General features: G+C 41.3%; 2 protein-coding genes across 6 annotated transcripts in view; one reads left to right on the top strand and one right to left on the bottom strand.

Moving 5' to 3' along the window:
• Nucleotides 1–9,136, bottom strand: part of MBTD1 (mbt domain containing 1) — a 74,070-nt gene extending 64,934 nt beyond the window's left edge. For 3 of the 5 annotated variants that reach the window (XM_037056883.1, XM_037056882.1, XM_037056884.1), the window contains exons 1-3: nt 8,896–9,136; nt 8,193–8,256; nt 4,461–4,550 (exon numbers count right to left, since the gene is read on the bottom strand). The gene's annotated coding sequence lies outside the window, so the exon portion shown is untranslated. The remainder of the gene's footprint in view (nt 1–4,460; nt 4,551–8,192; nt 8,257–8,895) is intronic. The other 2 variants (XM_037056886.1, XM_037056885.1) reach the window with 1 other exon arrangement.
• Nucleotides 9,137–9,541: 405 nt separating this feature from the next.
• Nucleotides 9,542–20,302, top strand: part of UTP18 (UTP18 small subunit processome component) — a 36,752-nt gene continuing 25,991 nt past the window's right edge. The window contains exons 1-4 of the mRNA XM_037056889.1: nt 9,542–9,979; nt 11,661–11,773; nt 14,482–14,580; nt 17,020–17,087. Coding sequence (XP_036912784.1) covers nt 9,593–9,979; nt 11,661–11,773; nt 14,482–14,580; nt 17,020–17,087 — 667 coding nt within the window. The 5' untranslated portion in view covers nt 9,542–9,592. The remainder of the gene's footprint in view (nt 9,980–11,660; nt 11,774–14,481; nt 14,581–17,019; nt 17,088–20,302) is intronic.

Here is a 20,302-nt window from a genome sequence, read left to right on the forward strand (position 1 = left end):
TGGCAGTTTAGTTTTAAGCTCTTCTCTGTGGTTATAGAAGAGAACTGAGAATTATCAACTGTCGAACGTGTATTCAGTATTTTGGAACTTAGTGTTGGAATTTTCTCTTTTGGAAGTGGTATTTTGTGCTTCATCTAAGCCTCCCATGCCCCTAAACTCTTCCGGTGAACCTGTTAGGCATTCCCTCTCCTACCCTTCATACCCACAGGAATAAGCAGAAGGAGCTCTTAGAATCCTGTTCTTTTCACTACTTAGAGGTTATCTGAAGGTTGTGAAAACCTGTTTCTTAATAAAGTTGAAGGCATGGGTAGTGTGTCATTTACATGTGCCTTTTGTTGGGTTTATAGGAAGGTGAGTGGGAAAACTGGATCAGGCCAGACCTGGAAGTCTGCACGTGCATATTTAAACAGTAGATTAGAATATATTGTTTTAGAAGTATTGCTTTTGTCAATTTCTGAAACACTTCACCTGTCATTAGATTCACTTTTTGTATCATCTATACAGTTTTCCAGAGTAAGCCATCTTCATGTACATCTAATCTGGTACAGAAACACAGTTTGCTCTATAGGAGTTTATTTGTAAGTTCTATAACCTTTGTGAGGCACAGTCTAAGCACTTAATGTGTAGTGATGTACTTAATCCTTACAGATATTATTACTCCCATTTTACAGATGAGAAAGCAGAGGCTCCAAGAGGCTAAGCAACTTGCCCAAGGTCATATAGCTAAAATGAACATTAGCAATATGAGTCAAAGAAATAATCTTAAATATGGGTTAAATTTTAACTGCTTTTCTGTTTTCTTCTTAATTATGGTTCTGTTAGCTAACTTCTGTAAGCTTTGAAAACAAGCATCAAATACAATTGTTTCAGGTAACATGCCTTTCTGAACACATTGCTCTTCAAAATAAAACTGAAAAATCATGTTAGCGATTGACCTTGACTATAAGGGGACGAAATGACTGCAGGTGGGGGGAACCTCCCCTAATATTTGGTTACTCTTTATACATCACAGAAAAGAGTCAAAAGAGAGAATCTAAAACTCATACACTGAGTAGTATGAAGTTAACGTTGAGAATACTGGAGACAGACACTGGACAAAAAAGCTAAGAGAACTGAAAGTGCAGTAGCTGTCTCGTGAGAACTGAAGTGGAAGGACCGCTGCAAGGGATACTTCTGTGCTTTTGTCCTGTTCAACACTGTGCTAGCAAATGCATGCCTTTTACAAAATAAAGTTAGTTTTTAGAAGGTATAAACTACTTTTTAAAAATTCATTAAACTCATAAAAATTGAGAGATTGATAACATCTGACATTGGCAAACTAGTGTAGGAAGGCAAATTCATGGCATCTTTTTTGAACACAATTTGACATTACTTAAGAAACCTTAAAAAATGTCTTTTGACCATGCAATTCCACTTTTAGGAATCTGTCCTTCAGACATACTCATAAAACACAAGAATCTATGTGACATCTGATTGGTGTGGCTCAGTCGATTGGGTGCTGACCAGCCTGTGAACCAAAAGGTCATTGGTTTGATTCCTGGTCAAAGCACATGCCTGGGTTGCAGGCTGAGTCCCCAGTTGGGGGTGTGCAAGAGGCAACCAATTGATGTAATCCTCCCTTTCTTCCTCCCCCACTCTCTAAAGAGAAATACATAAAATCTTAAAAAAAAAAAAAAAGAATCTACGTAGAAGGATTTCCTGAAACAAAAATGTAAGAGTGAAAAACTGGAGGCAATCTAACCATCAGCAGAATGATTGGCAAGAGGTAAAATAGTGAGTGAAAATGTAAACTGCCCTGGCTGGTGTGGCTCAGTGGACTGAGCACCAGCATGAGAACCAAAGGGTCACCAGTTCAATTCCCAGTCATGGCACATGCCTGGGTTGAGGGCCAGGTCCCCAGTGGGGGGCGTGCAAGAGACAACCACACATTGATGTTTCTCTCCCTCTTTCTCCTCCCCTTTTCCTCTCTAAAAATAAAGTCTTTGAAAAAATGTAAATTGTGAAGTATGTATAGTGAGTAATTTTTTATTAAAAGAAATAATATATGCTGGCATCTGCACAGATTAATATACCTATGTTTGTTTATATATGCAGTTAGAAAGATCCCAGAAGAAACAGCTAAACTCTTAACAGGTTAAGGATGGGATAGCGGAATGATTTAAACATTTTTATATTTTTCATTTGTTTAAAATAGCAAATATATAAAACTTCTGTAATGAGAAGTAGAACAACAAAAAAGAGGCTTTTATAGTGGCAAAATGTAAGGAGTCACAAATCAGTAGAATTTCATTTTTATCGCTGTGACACCCTGATGAACCTTCCTCCCTATAAAATCTAGAAAGTAATTAGAATGGACACCCATTAACTTTTAGTATAATCAAGCAAAAGTTCCAATGAAAGTATGAACTTTTCCTTGGCCAGTGTAGTTCAGTTGGTTGGGTGAAGTCCCATACACTGAAAGGTTGTGGCTTTGATTCTTGGTCAGGGCACACAGGTAGGTTCCAGGTTTGATCCCCCCTAGTCCAGGTATGTATGAGAGACAACCAACTGATGTTTTTCCTTCCTCTCTCCCCCTCCCTTCCTCTCTTTCTAAATCAATAAGCATATCCTTAATAGACACTTCTCTAAGGAGGACATACAGATGGCCCATAGACATATGAAAACATGCTCAACATCAGTAGCCATCAGAGAGATGCAAGTTAAAACCACAATGAGGTACCATTTCACATCTATCAGAATGGCCATCATTAACAAATCAACAAACAATAAATGTTGGGGAAGATGTGGAGAAAAGGGAAACCTAGTGCAGTCCACTGTTGGTGGGAATGCAGACTGGTGCAGCCACTGTGGAAAACAGTATGGAATCTCCTAAAAAAAATTAAAAAATGGAACTGCCTTTTGACCCAACAATTCCACTGCTGGGAATATGCCCTAAGAATCCTGCAACACCGATTCAAAAGAACTTATGCACCCAATGATCATAGTAATGTTATTTACAATAGCCCAGACTGGAAACAGCCTAACTTCCCATCAGGAGATGAAAGGATAGAAATCCTGTGGTACATTTACACAATGGAATACTACGTAGCAATAAAGAAAGTAAAGAAAGAATCCTTACCTTTTATGACAGCGTAAATGGAAGTGGAGACTATTGTGCTAAGTGAAGTAAGCCAGGTGGCAAAAGACAAACACCACATGAGCTTACTTTACTTGTAGGTGGACTATAAGGAACAAAATAAACTAACAAGCGAAACAGAACCAGAGGCACAGAAACACGGAACAGACGGACGACTCCAAGAGGGGAAGAGGAAGGCGGGGACTGGTTGAGAGACAGTTAAGGGATTAGTTTCCTTAACCAACATTGATCACAACTGTGGGAGCTGTGGGAGAGCTGAGCAGAAGGGGGCAAAGAGGAAAAAATTTGGACAACTGTAACAGCATAAACAGTAAAACATTAAAAAAAAACCCCAGTATATCCTTGGGTGAGGATTAAAAAAATAATGATAATATACCCTGACTGGTATGGTTCAATGGACTGAGTGCTGGCTTGTGAACCAAAGGGTCACCAGTTCAAATCCTAGTCAGGAAACATGCCGGGTTTGGGGGCCATATCCCCAGTTGGGGGGTGCATGGGAGGCAACCACATATTAATGTTTCTCTCACTCTTTTTCTCTCCTTTATCCTTTCTCTATAGAGATAAATAAAATCTTTACAAAATAAACAATTTAATGCAAACACATATAAATATGCAATCAAGTAGTAACAGCATACATTTGATATGAATAAGCTTATCAAAAGGTACCAACTCTCCATTATCCAAACTGATAGGGTAGCACACATTATTTTAAAAGTTTTATATCTAGTTGTGAAACATAAATTTTCTACACCCTTAAATTTCAAAGTTGTATGTGTGATCTTACAAAATTCCAAATAAAAATGAATAGCTACACTATAATGAATGGACTCAGTAGGAGCTAAAGAACCACTTGGCTCTTACTGGTTTCTTCCTCATCCCACCACAGGGTGTAGAACACAGTCTAGCACAGTGATACCATTCACTGGCCTGAACAGCTATGTCTTCATTCTTTCTGAGACTGCTATTGGGAGGAAAATAAATGGTAAAGATTTGGGGTTACTGGGGTTTTGTTTCCCAAAGTGAAAGAAAGAATAAACTCAGGTCAATGATACAATCATAAGGAAATGGAACGCAGTAATATGCTGAATAACCTACCTACAGAAACTGAAAAGCACCCAGGGAATGATAAGAGAGGTCAATATATTATATAACTATATTCTAAGATTTAAAGTAACAGTGAGCAAAAGGAAGTTATTCTTCAATCTATAAGAAAGACAAATTTCTACTACTTTAGGTTCTGGTTCTATCACTTATATGACTTTGGAAATAACAATTACTTGGGTCTCAGTTTCCCTCTCTTCTAAATAAGGAAAACACCACTTACCACACAGGAAGGATGTATGATATAATAAATAATTCACATGAATGGGCTTTCAGTTCTTCAGAAGAAATCCTTAAGTATGAACCTGAAAAGCTATTAAAAATAAGATGATCATGTCAAAATTAAGCCTGAAATACAATAGTCCAGATTCTACCCAAATAACAGGATTCATACTACAGCTGTAATGCAAATGTACAATCAAACAGCATCACTTTAATTACCATTAATATAGCAAAGTGGGTTGAACAGGCAATTTGGCATCATATTAATGTAAAATGATGGTATTTCTCTTGGTGTTGACCATTTAAAAATATATTTGGGGCTACTTGCTCAAAAGATATATAGTCACTAAATAGTAACAACTATGGGGTATTAACAATGACAATTGAAACAGGCTTAAACACCTATGGGTACACAGGTTGTTATTTCTCTGGTATATAAAATAAAGTTTTGAAGTCTGCAATTAAAGTAATAGGTGGTATTACCTAATACATATTGAACAATATATACAAGTCTTTATGCTAAGCACCAGAAATACAAAAAGGTGTTAGGTTTAAAATACCCTACAACTAGACTACAAACTACGGCCAAATAGTGAAAAGAACAAGAAATTACCATTATATATTAACTAAGGACTAATGTATACAATTAGTTCTATAGGAATGAAGTAGGGATTGGATGATATAATGAAAGGGAAAAAGAAAAGGGATCCTGGGAAGATCACATTTAAATTAGAATTTATAGCAGCTTACATTCTCTTATACAGTGGCCACATCTGATCGGAGGTTTACGGAAACCTGGGGAGGCAGAGAGGAAGGGCTGACACTCAAAAGAGATTAGGCAGCAGGCCTAGGATCACAGAGGTCAGGAGGTGGCAGAGCTAGAGCCAAGCCAGCCTGCGAACTCTGTCCAGAGCTCACTTCTCCTACGCTGAATGATCAACACTAAAGTGAGAACTAGAAAGGAGCTCAGAAATCTTCTAACGCAGTGTTTCCTTAGCCAATGCGATAAAAAATTTTCTGGGACATGCATTAAAAACAGAGATTCTGAGACCCCACTGAGACCTACTGAGTGATAATCTCCAGGAGAGAGGTTCTGTATTTTCACAAGAACTCTTAAGAGGTTATTTGAGAGACTAGCTGAGCTCGGAAAATACTGTTGCACACCTCTATGTCCAACATGGTAGATGTGTGGCTATTTAAATTGACATTGACTACATCAATAACATATAAAATTTGGTTCTTCAGTCACATTAACTATCTTTTAAGATCTCCATAGCTGCAAGTGGCTAGGAACTACCACACAGGGCAGCACAGGTACAGGGCATTTCCATTACTGCAGAAAATTCTACTTGACAACACTGATTCTGGACCTACCCTCCCACTGTGGAGCTAAGGAAACTGAGGCACAGAATCTTCTCCAGAAAGTGCGAGTTACAGCCTGAACTGAAATTCTAACCTACTCTGCCAGTGCCCTTCGTATTATATCACCCCATCCCACCTCCTACCCAGAGTTTATTCAAACAGAATAATTTTCTTTCCACCCTTACTCATGGATTCCAGCAAAGCAAGAAGAGAAATTCTAAATTTGTGGGGGGAAAGTAATTCTTAAAAAAAAAAGTTCATTAAAAAAGATCATAATGAACTCTAAAGCAAACGGCAATCTTTGTGTAAAATTAAGAGTAATTCTGGACAGTTAAAATACGTCCTAATGTTACAGGGCATAGTCTAGCTTGTTTTAACTATTTTAGGTCCTTCCTCTTCTACTGTCCTGGTGGTTTTTTTATCTTTCTTGAATTTGAAATCCTCAAACTAATGATACATTTCAATGGTAATTGTATCAATTATAATTACCTTCAAATTATAAATGTGGAACGGTTAAATCTTACTTAGCAAACATTTCAGAGATGAAAAATTGAGAAACAAGGAGCAACGACCAGTGACTTGTCTAATTTTAGAATGTGGTCACTCAAACCACAGAGCACTCTGTGGTTGATAGTACTTATATCTTAATACATTGTTTTCATTTCTAAGCTACACTTTTACATTTGACTACTTGCATCATGTTTTAAAACAACTTAAGTGATTTTAATTTCTAATGTAACCAAGGGACTAGAAGCACCTGAACATCTATTAAGGTTCAGACACTAATTAGGTTAACATATAGCCAGCCATAAAAAAAGATAGCAATGTCTTCTTTAAAATAAAACCAGTTGTTCCTGTCTAGTGTGTTTAGAATGCAAATGGCTCCAAAGTCAATCAACTCAAGTCATGACAGTTCACGTCTGAAGCAAGCAGGAAATAACTTGAAGCTCCGTATTACAGTACTTAAAACTTTAAAGACAGAATCACACAGCTCTCTTAACTCTTTTTAGTATCTAGTATCCATTTCCATGTTAAATTCCAGGGACTAAATTTAGAGGAAATTCTGTATGTCCAAGTTTGTATAAAATTAAAAATTCAATGGTCAAAAAACATGCCCCAAATAAGATACTTATAAACTGATACTTATTTAAGACATTTTTGCCATAATTTGCAAGGCATCCAGAAGCCTGAGATGGGGTTCTATATAAATAGAAGCAATTTGTTATTCAGAGGAGGTGGTGCAAAAAGACTGCTATTTTCTTTCCAAACACTCTTTGGTACTGGGGTAAACAAACTAAAAAACATACAGTCTGAGCACACCAGAGCAGAGCAAAAGCAGCAGAGAAAAAAATGTCTGTGCTCTAACATTTTAAATAGGAGACTAAAAGTATAATACGGAATTTATTCTCTGGCTTTCAGACCAGACTTATTACTTCTACATTTTATCTGTTATGTTTTTACTCCTACTTTCCCATATTAGAATAAGGAAATCATGCACCCTCAGGATTCTTAAGCCAACAAAACTACTTTTGGTGGCAGTATAGCTCACCAAGTGAAGAACATTAGAAAAACGCTAAGTGACAGACAATAGTAGAAACTCAACTCCCAACTACCAAAGTACTAATGTAAAGAGCATTAAAAAGAATGTAAACTCTAAGCAAGTATTAAAAGTGTTGCAAAAGTTTCTATTCTCATAAAAAAGTTGGGGAATAAGCACTCAAAAATGAAAACATTGTGTAGGAGGGGCCCTGGGAAGGAAAAGCAGCGGGGAAGGAACAGCCGGGTCAAAAGGAGGGGAGGAAAGGGGTTTTTTGGTCATCCCTCTACCAGGAGATGCTTCTAACCGCTTCAGTACTATTCCCAAGAGGCAGTTTTAAGCACCCTTAGGGAAGGTGATTTAGGCAACGAGCTTTGAGACAGGAGAACTAGAGAGATGATACTAAAATTTCTAACTTCAAAAAGATGCCCTAATGAGAGAATACAGCCACGAAATTCCCAGACTGTAATTCCCAGGCTTCCTGAAGAAAAATACCAACCATTCTCAGGGATATAAACCAGCGCATCTGAAACTGACCCCGGCGAGTTTTCTCGGTTGGCCCTCACTCTCTCTCAAACCCTCCTCCCTCCACTTCCCTGCTGTTCTTTCCTGGCACACAAAATATAGGCCAATGAGCGTTGGGTGGGTGAGGAGGATGTGAGAGAAAATTTGAGAAGTAAAAAAAGGGAGCGACTTAACAAGGACATTATTGAGACTACCGGGTCTATTAAGGGCAGTCAACGATCAGAACCGCTGAAAAACGGAACGGGCTTTCCTGGGCAGCAGTGACCGCTCAGAGTTTGTAGGGGTTTAAGCAGAGACCAGACTACCTACCACTTGTCAGAGAGGCTGCGGAGGGGACGGCTGCTTTGGATGACCTCTAATGTCTCTTCCGACTCTGAAACGTTAGGATTCTTATTTCACAAAAGAGAACGCAAAGGTCAGAGAAGCCCACCGACTTAGAACCCTTTTAAACTAAACTAGTCTCCGCAGCTGCTTCCCAAACACCACTCCCACCTCGCCCTCCCACACGTGCCCACCCCGCCCCCTTTCAATATTTCCACCTCCACGTGCGAAATGCCTCGCGGCACTTGCCCCAAAGGGGAGAGACGCCCTGCCCAGCAAAGCGCCTCAGCTGTGCCCCCCTGGGGCAAGTGAGGACTCCTCTCCCACCCTAGGCGGCTGAAAAAGTAAAAGTCTCAAATGCAGCCTCGCCCTCACACCCACCAGCCAGAGCTGAAGGGGGAGGGGGCGGGACAGAGGAAAACTTTCTTCTAAATTTTTTCTTTCAGAAAGTGTATATAGAGTGTAGAGAGAACCCCGAAGAGTCCGGGGCTGAGGGGGAGGGGGGAGGGGAACCCCCGGAATCGTTTAACGGCCGGTAGGGGGAGGGGAGCTCCGGAGGTTGAGGGGGGCGTGGGATGGAGAAGCAGGCCTGGGAACCGGGTCAAGTAGCTGAAGGGGCTCCTGGGGTCGGGGAGCTGCAGGCGTCCCCCCCCACCTGGCACACAAAGCGACTGCCGCGCTCAGCTCTCACCAGATCCTTTGTGCTTTCCATCAGGGCCTCATGGGTAGGGGTTGTCCGTGCTCCCCGGGCCCGCGGCGCCCCCTCCCCGAGCTGGGGGCAGGCGCCTCTCCCCGGGGCTACGGCGATTACAGGGGTGCCCAGTCTGGGCCCACACCGGTGGCGGCTGCGGCAGCCCCCGGATTTCCCCCCCTTTAACTAGGGTGGCCCCAGGATATCAACAACATTAGCATAGCCCTCCCTCCCAGCGCGCCTGCGCCGTGACCCGCGCCCCGATTGGCCCACTTCCCTACATACCCTCCTCGCTCTCTTCCAGCGTGGGACCCTCTGCAGGCTCCGTACTCCAAGGGCCGTACCAATACGAAGGGGTGAAAAATTCAATACGGGCTCGTGTTAAGTAGAGTGGTTAAAAAGTCATGAAGAACAGAAGTTTCATTCAGTGATCTCAGTGTATAGTGCGGCTTTCTCGTACTTTTCAATCAGTTGCAGCTGCTAAGTTGTGTTGGAAAAAATTTTCCACTCCAGTCACGCCGCCTCCCCCTCCACCCGGAAGATTGGTCCTCCCGGAGGAACTCCCCTACGGGGAGGGGTTAGTGCGGGGGAGTGGGCGTTACTTAGGGCAGAAGTGTTGGTCACGTGCTAGTAGGCTGCGCAGACTCCTTGCAACCCCCGGGCCTCAGCGGTAGCCGAGAACGCTGTGACTCGGCGCATGCGCGGTGAGGGTCCACGTGAGCGCCTGCGTTTTCTGAACCCAACGATGCCGCCCGAACGGAGGAACAGAACGAGATCGGACCGGAGAACCGGAGCGAGGCCAAACCGGAAGGCCCGAATGAAGCCGGACAGGACAGTCCGAACGAGACCGGGCGGACCGCCCCGAAAGGCTGCCTATTCATCTCAGCGGAAACTGCCTGCCCGACCGAGAGCAGCGGCCGCTGCGATCGCAGTCGCGGCGGAGGAGGAGAGACGGCTCAGGCAGCGGAACCGTCTGGCCCTGGAGGAGGACAAGCCGGCAGTGGAGCGGTGTCTGGAGGAGCTGGTTTTCGGCGACGTCGAGGACAACGAGGATGCGCTTCTGCAGCGTTTGCGAGGCCCGCGGGTGAGGGAGGCCGCAGTGCCCGGACCGAGCGCGCTCCGCAGGGCGCGGGGTAGGCGGTGATCTGGAGGCGGAGCTTGGACGACCTGAGGCGCCGGCGAGCACCCAGGTGGGAGGGGGCTGGAGAACCCGGGCGCCGAGAGGGCCTAGCGGTCTGGAGAGGGCGGAGACCGCGCCTTTCCCCGCCCCGTTGGGAGCGGCTGTGCCTGGTGTCCGGTTAGCGCTCAGCACGTTCTGTTGAGTGAACTGTAGTCTGGAGCATCTTTGATTGTAGTCAGCAGTGCTCAGCTCCACTATCCTCAGACTCAGTGGTTCTTCTCTCGTGGTCGTTCGATTCCCTGCCTTAATACGTCCTGCTGATTCAGGAATTCCACTTCGTTTGTGGATCAGAATTCGTGAGCCCGGGCCTGGGAGTCTGTGTTTTAGCATCTCTCCGAGTGAGTGACTCTCCAGTTTTGAGAATGACCACATATTCGTCTATTCAACAAATGTATGTGAGTCTGTTGGGTGCCAGATGAAAAACTTGGCAATGGAACCGTGCATGGTTATAGTTTTAGCACACTTTTTAAAAATCGTCCCTTTTATTACGTACCTGCCCCTGCCCCCGAAGATTGGGAGCCCCAGGCATTGTTCTAGGCGCTGGAGGAGCAACGACATTGGAAAAAAACAGACAAAACCCCCTGCCCTTTTGGAGCTTATGTACTAATGGCGGGGGCAGAAGGTAAAGGAGATAAGCACTACTGTAAAATTCACAATAAGTGCTGAAGAGAAAAAAAGCAAAAGCATTTTGGGGGGGGGGAAGATAAGTATATGTAGAGAAGGCCTGTGAAATTTTAGGTGATGTGGCCGAGCAAAGCCTCACTGATCATCATGGTTTGATAAACGTGGATCTAGCAAGTACCAACTAATTGCCAGGAACTCATATGGGGGCTTATAGGAGAAGCTGCAGAAATTTGGTAGGTGTATGAACTACTGGAAAAACGCCCATCTGGGTCACTGTTTCCTGGTCAGGAAGAGAAACGGTCTCTGTTAGGTGAGATTTACTGGGCTTTGAAGGGTCACAGGCTGGTGACAGCCAGTGGAAATCATTTGTTCATTTCAGCGTGATTTGGCGAAAACAAGAGCTCACTTCAGGGGATATTCTGTGGTCTAGATTTAGATTTGATAGTGTGGTATAACAATTTTAAAGTTGTGCTGTTGAGAGTCGTCCCCATTTCAGTGTATCATTTCTTAAGGTAGGAGGTCAGGAATGACAGAAAAATGGAGAAGAGGTATGTCTTAAGAATTTAAAATTCAAGTTAACTATGACATTCAGTCATTTTACTTGATCTTTGATGCTACTGTGCCTCTGGTCCCATAATTTCTGTAGTTCTGGGATTTTTCCTGCTCCTTCATCAGTCAGTTTACCTTTTGTTCTTGTCTGACTTGGACTTTTTCAATGACCACGTTGTTGTTCTCTCCTTGACTGTTCCATCTTACTCATTGTGTCCAATGTGTGGTACCATTCTCTTATTTTCTCACTTTTTATTCTTCCTCTGGCATTTGCTGTGGTAGCATTCTTTCCTGTTACTTCATCATAGGGCCTGCAAAGCAAAGCATTCCACAGGCCATCTAACGTCGTGTGTTTGGGAGCCGCCATGGGGTATGAAAAACTCAGTGCTTGAGGGCATTTTGTCTTCTCTAGGTTCAAGTACAGGAGGACTCAGGGGACTCAGAAGTGGAGAATGAGGCAAAAGATAATTTTCCACGTCAGAAGAAGCCAGTTTGGGTGGATGAAGAAGATGAAGATGAGGAAATGTAAGTTGCCAAATTTTCCAGAATCCATCTGGATACTTTAAGAGTTATTTATAGGTTTGAAAAGAGTTCTCTTTACAGAATGTGGTTGTGAGAAGGTTTGAGAAATACTGGAAAGTACAGGAAGGAAAAGGTTCTTCATAATCCTGCACAGAGGTAGGACCACCGTTAACATGTTCACATACTACTCTCTCTCTCTCTCTCTTTCTCTCTCTCTTTCTCTTCTATTCTGTGTTATCTAGGCCTGAATTTGCCTTCTAATTTGGCCAGGTCCTAACCACCTGTGGACAAGATTGGAACTACCTTTTCTTGTTTTTAAAATGGAGATGACGACAGTAACTGTTGGGTTGGCCAAGAAGTCCATGTGGGTTTTTTCCTGTAAAATAAAAGACTCATTTTTCATTTTTACCAACAATATTGTTGATTTGGATGTTTTGATTATGTTGGCTATCTCCTGAGTGCTATAATGTTGATTGTTCTCAATTAATGTCTCGATTTGATCGCTGTCGACTGTGATTGGTTTACTGGACCTTGGAGGGTCGTCCAGGGAGAAATCTCCAGCACAAAACTTCACAAGCCACTTTCAACACGTTTGCTCAGTCATTGCACCTTCTCCACACACTGCACAAATCTTTTGCATTTCAGTTGCGTTTTTACATTTCTTGAAATAATAAAGCATAATATGCTGAAAATGTCATTCTTTCCATCTTCAGTATTAAAGTGGCTACACAAAAATTCACCCGTTTTTTTACTAAGTTTATTTTTAAATGCATGCTCATAATAACACCTGTCACAATACAATCTAACAAAATCATTTGAAATGATAAAGATATGTAAGTGTTACCAGAGCCACATTAGGAAGAATAACGAAGTTTTGGCCAACCCAATGTATCAGATGCCTTTTGAGATAAAATGAAACAGTATGTAGAACTCTTAGCACGATGCCTGAAACTGAGAAAAGGCTGGAAAATACACAGTATGTGCTTCAGTAGATAAGAATGACTGTATTGCAAGCATATCTCCCCACTTAAACAAAGAAAAACACCTTCATAAACTTGTTTTAAGGGGTGTATTATGTAGTCCATTGTATGAATTGACCATAATTTCCATAGCTTTTATTGCATGGGTAGCTTTTTAAAAATATTTATTTATTTATCTTTAGAGGGGAAGGGAAGGAGAGAGGAAGAGAAACATCAGTGTATGGTTGCTTCCTGTGCATCCCCTGCTGGGAACTGGCCTGCAACCCAGGCATGTGCCCTGACTGGGGATCGAACCGCGATCGTCTGGTTCGTAGGCCTGCGCTCAATCCACTGAGCTACACCAGCCAGGGCTTGCATGGGTAGTTTTTTAAAAAAAATTTCCCTATAATAAGTTAATGTTGAGACACGTATCTGCATAAACGTCTCACTTTTCTAATTCTTTAAGAAAGATTGTCTGAGGTAGAATTACTTATTCAAGAAGCACAGAGACTTTTAAGGTTCTTGATAAATACTGCTAGACTGAGCATGAAGTTCTGCCAACGTACTCTCCCATTGAGAAGTACTCTCTCATTGTACTCTCCCATTGCATTTCATTTTTATAAGAAATGACTCACCTTTTTTTCAGACTCTATCACTTTAACGGATGGGAAATATCTACTTGTGTTGAGACAGCATTTTTGTTATTAGTCACCAGTATTTCCTAAAAATAGTTTCCATTATACCTTTATTTGTCTACTGGAGACTTTGTTTTTTAGTAAAAACTTTATGTTTAAGGTATACAACGTGATGTTTTGATATACATTGTAAAATGATTACTAATCAAGCTAATTAACATGTCTCTTCTCACAGTCTCCCCCCCCTTTTGTTTTTTGTAGTGAGAGCACCTGAAATCTCCTGTTAGTGAATTTCGAGTGTACAGTGCAGTGTTACTAAGTGTAGTCAGCAAGCTGTATGGTAGCTCTCTGGATGGACTCATCCCGCATAGTTGGAATTTTGACCAACTTCTCCCCATTTTCCTTATGCCACCATTCTCTGCTTCTCTGTGTTCTCTTTTTAGATTCCACGTATAAGGAGATTATTTGATATTTTTTCCTATTTGTCTTATTTCACTTAGTATAATGTCCGCCAGCTTCATTCATGTTGTCACAAATGGCAGGATGAGACTGTTCCTTAATGATATTGCTACATTAGCTCCTTACATGTTGAGAATTTCAAACCTATGTACGTCAAATTTATGTAGGTTTTTCTCCAGGTTTTCTGTTTGCCTTTTAAGTTTGTTTTTAATGTTGTCTGTCAGAATATTTAAAATTTTTATAGTCAAATCTATTAATCTTTTTATTCTTTTGTCTTTAAAAAGTAAAAAGTCCATCAGAGAGAGAGAAATGTTTGCCTGTATCTTTCGTTCGTAGTATTATTTTAAGGTGTGTTTTTTATATGTTTGATTTTTTTTGTTTTACCTGGAATTTATTTAGGTGAATGGCATAAGTTGTGTCTAAAGTCTTTGTGAATTTGAACTGTTAGTTCTTACGGAGTAAATTGGATGATCTGAAATATTGGAGACTCCTTTATGTGTTGGGAAGAATGGAGAATGTCCGTCCGAGATGTTCTACATCTTACAAATCATAACCTATATTTTTCAATTAAGTCAGTTTTCTCAAACTACCAGAGGCAACAACTATTTATGTTGAGTCTTTAAAAGTTAGTTAAAGCATGCTATTCTGTGTTTTATAGGGTTGACATGGTGAACAACCGTTTTCGGAAAGAAATGATGAAAAATGCCAGTGAAAGTAAACTTACAAAAGATGTGCTTCAAAAGAGGCTTAAGGAAGAGTAAGTATTCTTTTTCATATGATTTTAACCAAGAGGTGGTATTTTTTTATTTTAAAGATTCTATTTATTATTAATTTTAGAGAGGAAGGGAGGGAGAAAGAGAGGGAGAGAAGAGTCAATGTGGGTTGCCTCTCACATGAGCCCAACTGGGGACCAGACCTGGCCCATGTGCCCGGACTGGGAATCGAACAGGCGACCCTTTGGTTCACAGGCTGGTGCTCAGTCCACTGAGCCACACCAGCCAGGGCTAACCAGGAGGTATTTATAACCAGTGGTTTATTTTGACTTGCTCTGTCTTTGGTTGTAATAGCTTCTTGGGTAGTATGGTTTCCATTTTGAAACAGTATGAGCATTGCTCTTCGAAGAAACGGGGAAGAGAGAATACAAATACAAAAAAAGTTGGGAAAAGCTTATAATCCCACCATCCAAATAAAAACAGTGGTAATATTGCTTACTTGTTTGTTCATTTGTACGTGGTAAACCGTCTCTCTTTCACAACTTCTGGCCTGTTTTAGTTGAACAGCGCTAGGAAATATGTGTATATTTTAAAACAATGATTTTGTATTGATTTTTCCAGTTCAAACTTGCAGATCTTTAAAAATATTTTTAAATATTTTGTTTATATTGACCTTAATAATTTTTGTAGAGATTTATTGCATTATCACTTTTTTAGAAAGTTTTATTGAAGTATATATACAGTGAAATTAAAGTATAATTATCAGTGAAAAGATACTCCTCTTCAAGTATCTTTGTAAAACTTCATTAGACATGTAGTCCTGTAAGCACCACAGTGGTTAAGGTCTGGTGTCAAACTGTAGAATGTTGCCATCACCCCAAAAAGTTCTCTTCTGCCCCTTTGTAGTCTACCCTCTCCTCGACCTCTTGTACCTCTGGCCCCTGACAACTACTGATGCTTTCTGTCCTCACAGACTTGTTTTTTCCAGAGTGTCATGTAAATGAAACATGCATTCTTTTGAATCTGTTAAGCTCATTTAGTGAACCTGTTATTTCAGCTTTAGATCTTTTCAGCTTGCGATCTTGTTTAATTTCTGTTTTACTTTTTGTTATGTTAAATTTCTTTTAAGTACTTGAAAATATTTTCATATTGGCTATCTCAGAGTCCTCAGATGCTAATTCTGTTAGGTCTGTCATTTCTGTGTGTGTTTCTATTGGCTGATTTTTCTTCTGGTTATGGATTATATTTTTCTGCTTCTATGCAGGTCTAGTGGTTTTGATTGGATTCTGAGGAATGTGTTGTTTCAGCATTGATTTTATTTTTTGCTGTTAATGAGCCTTGAACTTTGTGTTGGCAGGCCATTAATTGACTTGGACATCAGTTTGATCCTTTCAAGATTTATTTTTAGTTTTGTTCTAGAGTACCATATTATACACTAGGTTGGTTTGGCTTTGTTACTAAGGTAGGCCATTTCTGGGATCTCTCCTGAATGCCCTGGGGGTTCAGTAAGGACCTTCTCTCTTTCACTGGGCGGAACTTGAGTGAGCTTTGGGACTTGTGCGACTTCCAATTCCTTAGTCTTTGCTTGACCACATGGAGTTTTCATCCTGTGAGCGTGCAGCTTAGTATTCAGCAAAAGTGTCTGTCGGTGGACACCTGTGCAGATTTCTGGGACTCTTTCTCCTCTGCAGTCCACTGCCCTTCCGATTCCAGTTGTCTCAGCCTCTTTCAAGTCTGATCTTTTTCTTCCTCCGTGCCACGGTCTTTTTAAAATGCCTTCAGGGGAACTCTTGGTGGTGATGACTCACCTGGTTACTTCCTTTCTCAGAGACCACTGTGTTGCCTGTTGTCTAATTCCTGAAAACAGTTTCATGTATTTTGTCCAGTTGTCTAGTTTTTATGGCTAGTGGGCTTGGTTTGGTGAGCTTGTCTATATTTCTGTATAATACAATTAAAATGGCTCTTTGTGCTCTTCTGGGTACCAGCCTTTCAGAGTATAACTATCCTGTTTCTCCTAATGCTTATGTTTTTCAGAGTGGAATTCCCATTTTAGTGAAAAGATGTATGGTAGAGGTTTTATATTAGCAGTCTGGTCGTTCTTTTTCAGACATATTCTATCATATGCTGTGTCCTATAGCATTGGTTTATATGCTCAGAGACTGACTTACTTAGTCCCAAGATCCCAGGTGTGTTGAAATGAACAAATAAGACAATCACGTAACTAAATGTAAAAAGTTAACAACTAGGTATCCAGGCGTCCTGTATCCAGGACTTATTTAGGTGGTTAGAGATTTATGAAAGTATCCAAAGTAAGCATGTCGGAACTGTTTTGGGTGAGTGGACCTTCTGTTCTTTAAGACAATAACTTCTTTGGAAGAGAATCTGTACATGTTCTCAAGGATGAGTGAACCTGTATTCTTTAAATGTATCAAGCTTTATGGACGTAACTGGTTGCCATACAAATTGTTCCTGTTTTTGCTTAGATTCCAGCATGCGATGGGGGGAGTTCCTGCCTGGGTAGAGAACAGTAAGCGGAAAACATCTTCAGACGGTGAGTATCGATACTGCTGTTTAAGTTAGTAAACAAGTTCTATTCCTGTTCTGTTGTTATTGGAGCTCTCTCGTGAGTCTTCCTAAACCCGGTATTTCGATGTCTTTTTTTTTTAATGTCTGGTTTGGAAGTCTACCATATCTCTCAGGGGAATCCCTTTTATAATAGTGCAAGGCTTACTTAACTGCATATTCTCCACCGAAAGGACAATAATGGATGGGTTTTATGATTTTCTTTTTCTCAACAGAACTTCGTTGCATTATGGCATGGGATTAAGGGAAAATGAGTAGCCCCATTACCTCTCAGTTCAGATTCCCTCTGAAGATATTGGCGGCTGACCCAGCGAATGGGTTCGCTTCCTAAAAGGCGCAGGTCAGGTCGGGCCCAGATGGTTAGTCACTTTATGAAAACTCACTTTTCAACTCCATGTGTTAAGTTTGGCTTGCACGATAACTACTTTTTGCTTTTTACTTTTATTATTATTTTCCCTCATTCAAGGATATGTTTTATTGATTTGAGAGAGAGAAACATTGATGTGAGAGGAAAATATTGCTTGGTTGCCGCCTGTATGCCCCCAGAACAGGGAGTGGACCCACACAGCCTTTGGTGCGTGGGATGATGCTCGAGTCAGCTGAGCCGCCTGGGCACTGTTTTCTGCCTCTTAGATCCTTGTGTTTAGATATAACCCTGAATGGTTCAGCCAAGATCTGATTTATGTTCTTGGAGTTATAAATTTTAGGCTTGGAATTGACCTTTGATCTTTAGGGAGTCCAGAATGTGTCTGCCCCCTAATTCAGGAATTCCTTCCTTAGCATCCTTAGTATCTCATGAATTTGTTTGATCACCACCACCATCTCTCCCTCTGTTCCTCCCATCCCTGGCTGTCCCCATAGTGTCATGTACAGGGATCCCATACATTAGAGCTAGTTGTTTTATATACTGCCATTGGGAAACTCAGTCTGTTATGAAGTAGAAGTTTACCTTCTGGTTTCCAGCCAGGTAACTTACAGGGTTTGAAGGAATGTTAGTGTTGTAGCCTGACTTTATCTACTGAAAGAACTTTTTCTACAGCATCTGTTAGGTGATAATTTAGCCTCTGCTTAAATATATCATATACTGTTGTACTCTTCCCATTTTTTAAAAGTAATCTTGTTGATTATGTTATTACAGTTGTCCCGATTTTTCCCCCTTTACTCTCTACACCTGGTACCCCCTCCCCTCCAGCATCTCCCCACCGCCTTAGTTTGTGACTCTGGGTGGTACATGTAACTTTTTTTTGTTTCTCCATTTCATATACTATTCTTAACATCCCCTGTCTATTTTGTACCTACCAATTATGCTTTTTATTCCCTGCACCTTTTCCCCCACTCTCCCCCTCCCCCCCTCCCAGCTGATAACCCTCCAAATCATCTCCATATCTATGATTCTGTTCCTGTTCTGCTTGTTTGCTGAGGTTTTTGTTTTTGTTTTTAAGATTCAGTTGTTGATAGTTTTGAATTTGTTGCCCTTTTAATCTTCATAGGTTTGATCATCTTCTTTTTCTTAAATAAGTCCCTTTAACATTTCGTGTTACAATGGCTTGTTGATGATGAACTCCTTTAGCTTAACTTGCCTGGGAAGCCCTTCCATTCTGAATGACAGCTTTGCTGGATAGAGTAGTCTAGATTGTAGGTCCTTACTTTAATCACTTTAAGTGTTTCATGCTAGTCCCTTCTTACTTGCAAAGTTTCTTTTGAGAAATCAGCTGCCAGTCCTTTGGGAACTCCTTTGTAGGTAACTGTCTGCTTTGCTCGTGCTGTTTTTAAGATTCTTTCTTTCTAACTGTTGGCACTTTAATTATGATGAGTCTTGGTGTGGTCCTCTTTGGGTCCAGCTTCTTTGGGACTCTGTGCTTCCTGGACTTTTGTGTCTATTTCCTTTTTCCAAATTAGAGACATTTTCTTTCATTTTTTTTTCAAACAAGTTTTCAACTTCTTGCTCTTCCTCTTCTCCTTCTGGCACCCTTATGATTTGGATGTTGGTACATTTGGAGATGTCCCAGAGGGTTCTTATAGTGTCCTGGTTTTTTGTGGGGGAGGGTTAGTTTTTTTTCTTCTGATGTTCTAGATGAATGCTTATTTCTTCCTTATGTTCCAAATTGTTGATTTGAATCCTGCTTCCTCCTTATCAGTGGTGGCTCTCTATAGATTTTTCTTTATTTCACATAGTGTAACCTTCATTTCTTTTATGTTGTTGCTATACTCGGTGAGTTCTTAGAGCATCCTTATCACCAGTGCTTTGAACTCTGCATCTGATAGGTTGGTTATCTCTGTTTCATTTAGTTCTTTTTCCGGGGTTTTGTTCTGTTCTTTCATTTGGGCCACATTTCTTTGTCTCCTCAATTTGGCAGCCTCCCTGTGTTTGTTTCTGTGGATTAGAGTTGCTTTGACTCCAATTTAGTAGCGTGGCCTATTGTAGAACAGATACCTGTAAATTGTTTGTGGCGGAGCCTTACGTAATCTCCAGGGTGGGGCAGCTGGCTTTGCAGCTTTGTGTCTCTGTGTTGGAGGAGGGCTCGGAGAGGGGACAGTGCTGCTGCCTGGCTGCTGGACGTTTGCTGGCACTTGCCCTGCTTCCAGTCGTTTCACCCACTTCCTGTCTGCAACTGGAGCCCTTCTTGTTAGTGATTCCCAGGGTGGGTGGGTTTGCGTATATTCTAACTTTGTGCGGGCCCTTTAAACGAACTCTTGAAAATTGGGCAGTTTCTTCTGCTGCCCCAACTCCCGCTGGTTTTTATAGCCAGAGAGTGTGGGGATTAATCTTCCTGGGGCTGTAACCCTGGGCTGTGTAGCCTGGCCTGGGAGTGGGATTGCTTGCTCCCGAAGTATCCCTCCTGCTTTTTACCCACCGCACGTGACTATGGGACTCTCTGCCTGTCTCCGCAACTCCGTCCCTTACCCATCTGGATGAACACAACTTCTTTAAATCCTCGGTGGTTGGACTTCCGTACAGCTTGATTTTTTTATGGTTCTGGTTGTTATTTGTTTTGAGAAATAGTTGTTATTCTCTCTGGTTGTGCAAGGAGGCAAAGTGTGTCTACTTATACCTCCATCTTCCCCTTCTCTTTTCTTTAAGAACAAGGTGTTATAATTTTTTTATTTTGAAATTTACCTCCTTACACTCTATAGTTCTACCTTTTGGAAATATGTAATCTTACCTCTCTTTCATATCAAAAA

This window comes from Sturnira hondurensis, unplaced genomic scaffold, assembly GCF_014824575.4.
Source record: "Sturnira hondurensis isolate 20B ecotype Veracruz unplaced genomic scaffold, ASM1482457v3 Scaffold0009182, whole genome shotgun sequence".
Classification (NCBI taxonomy): Eukaryota; Metazoa; Chordata; class Mammalia; order Chiroptera; family Phyllostomidae; genus Sturnira; species Sturnira hondurensis.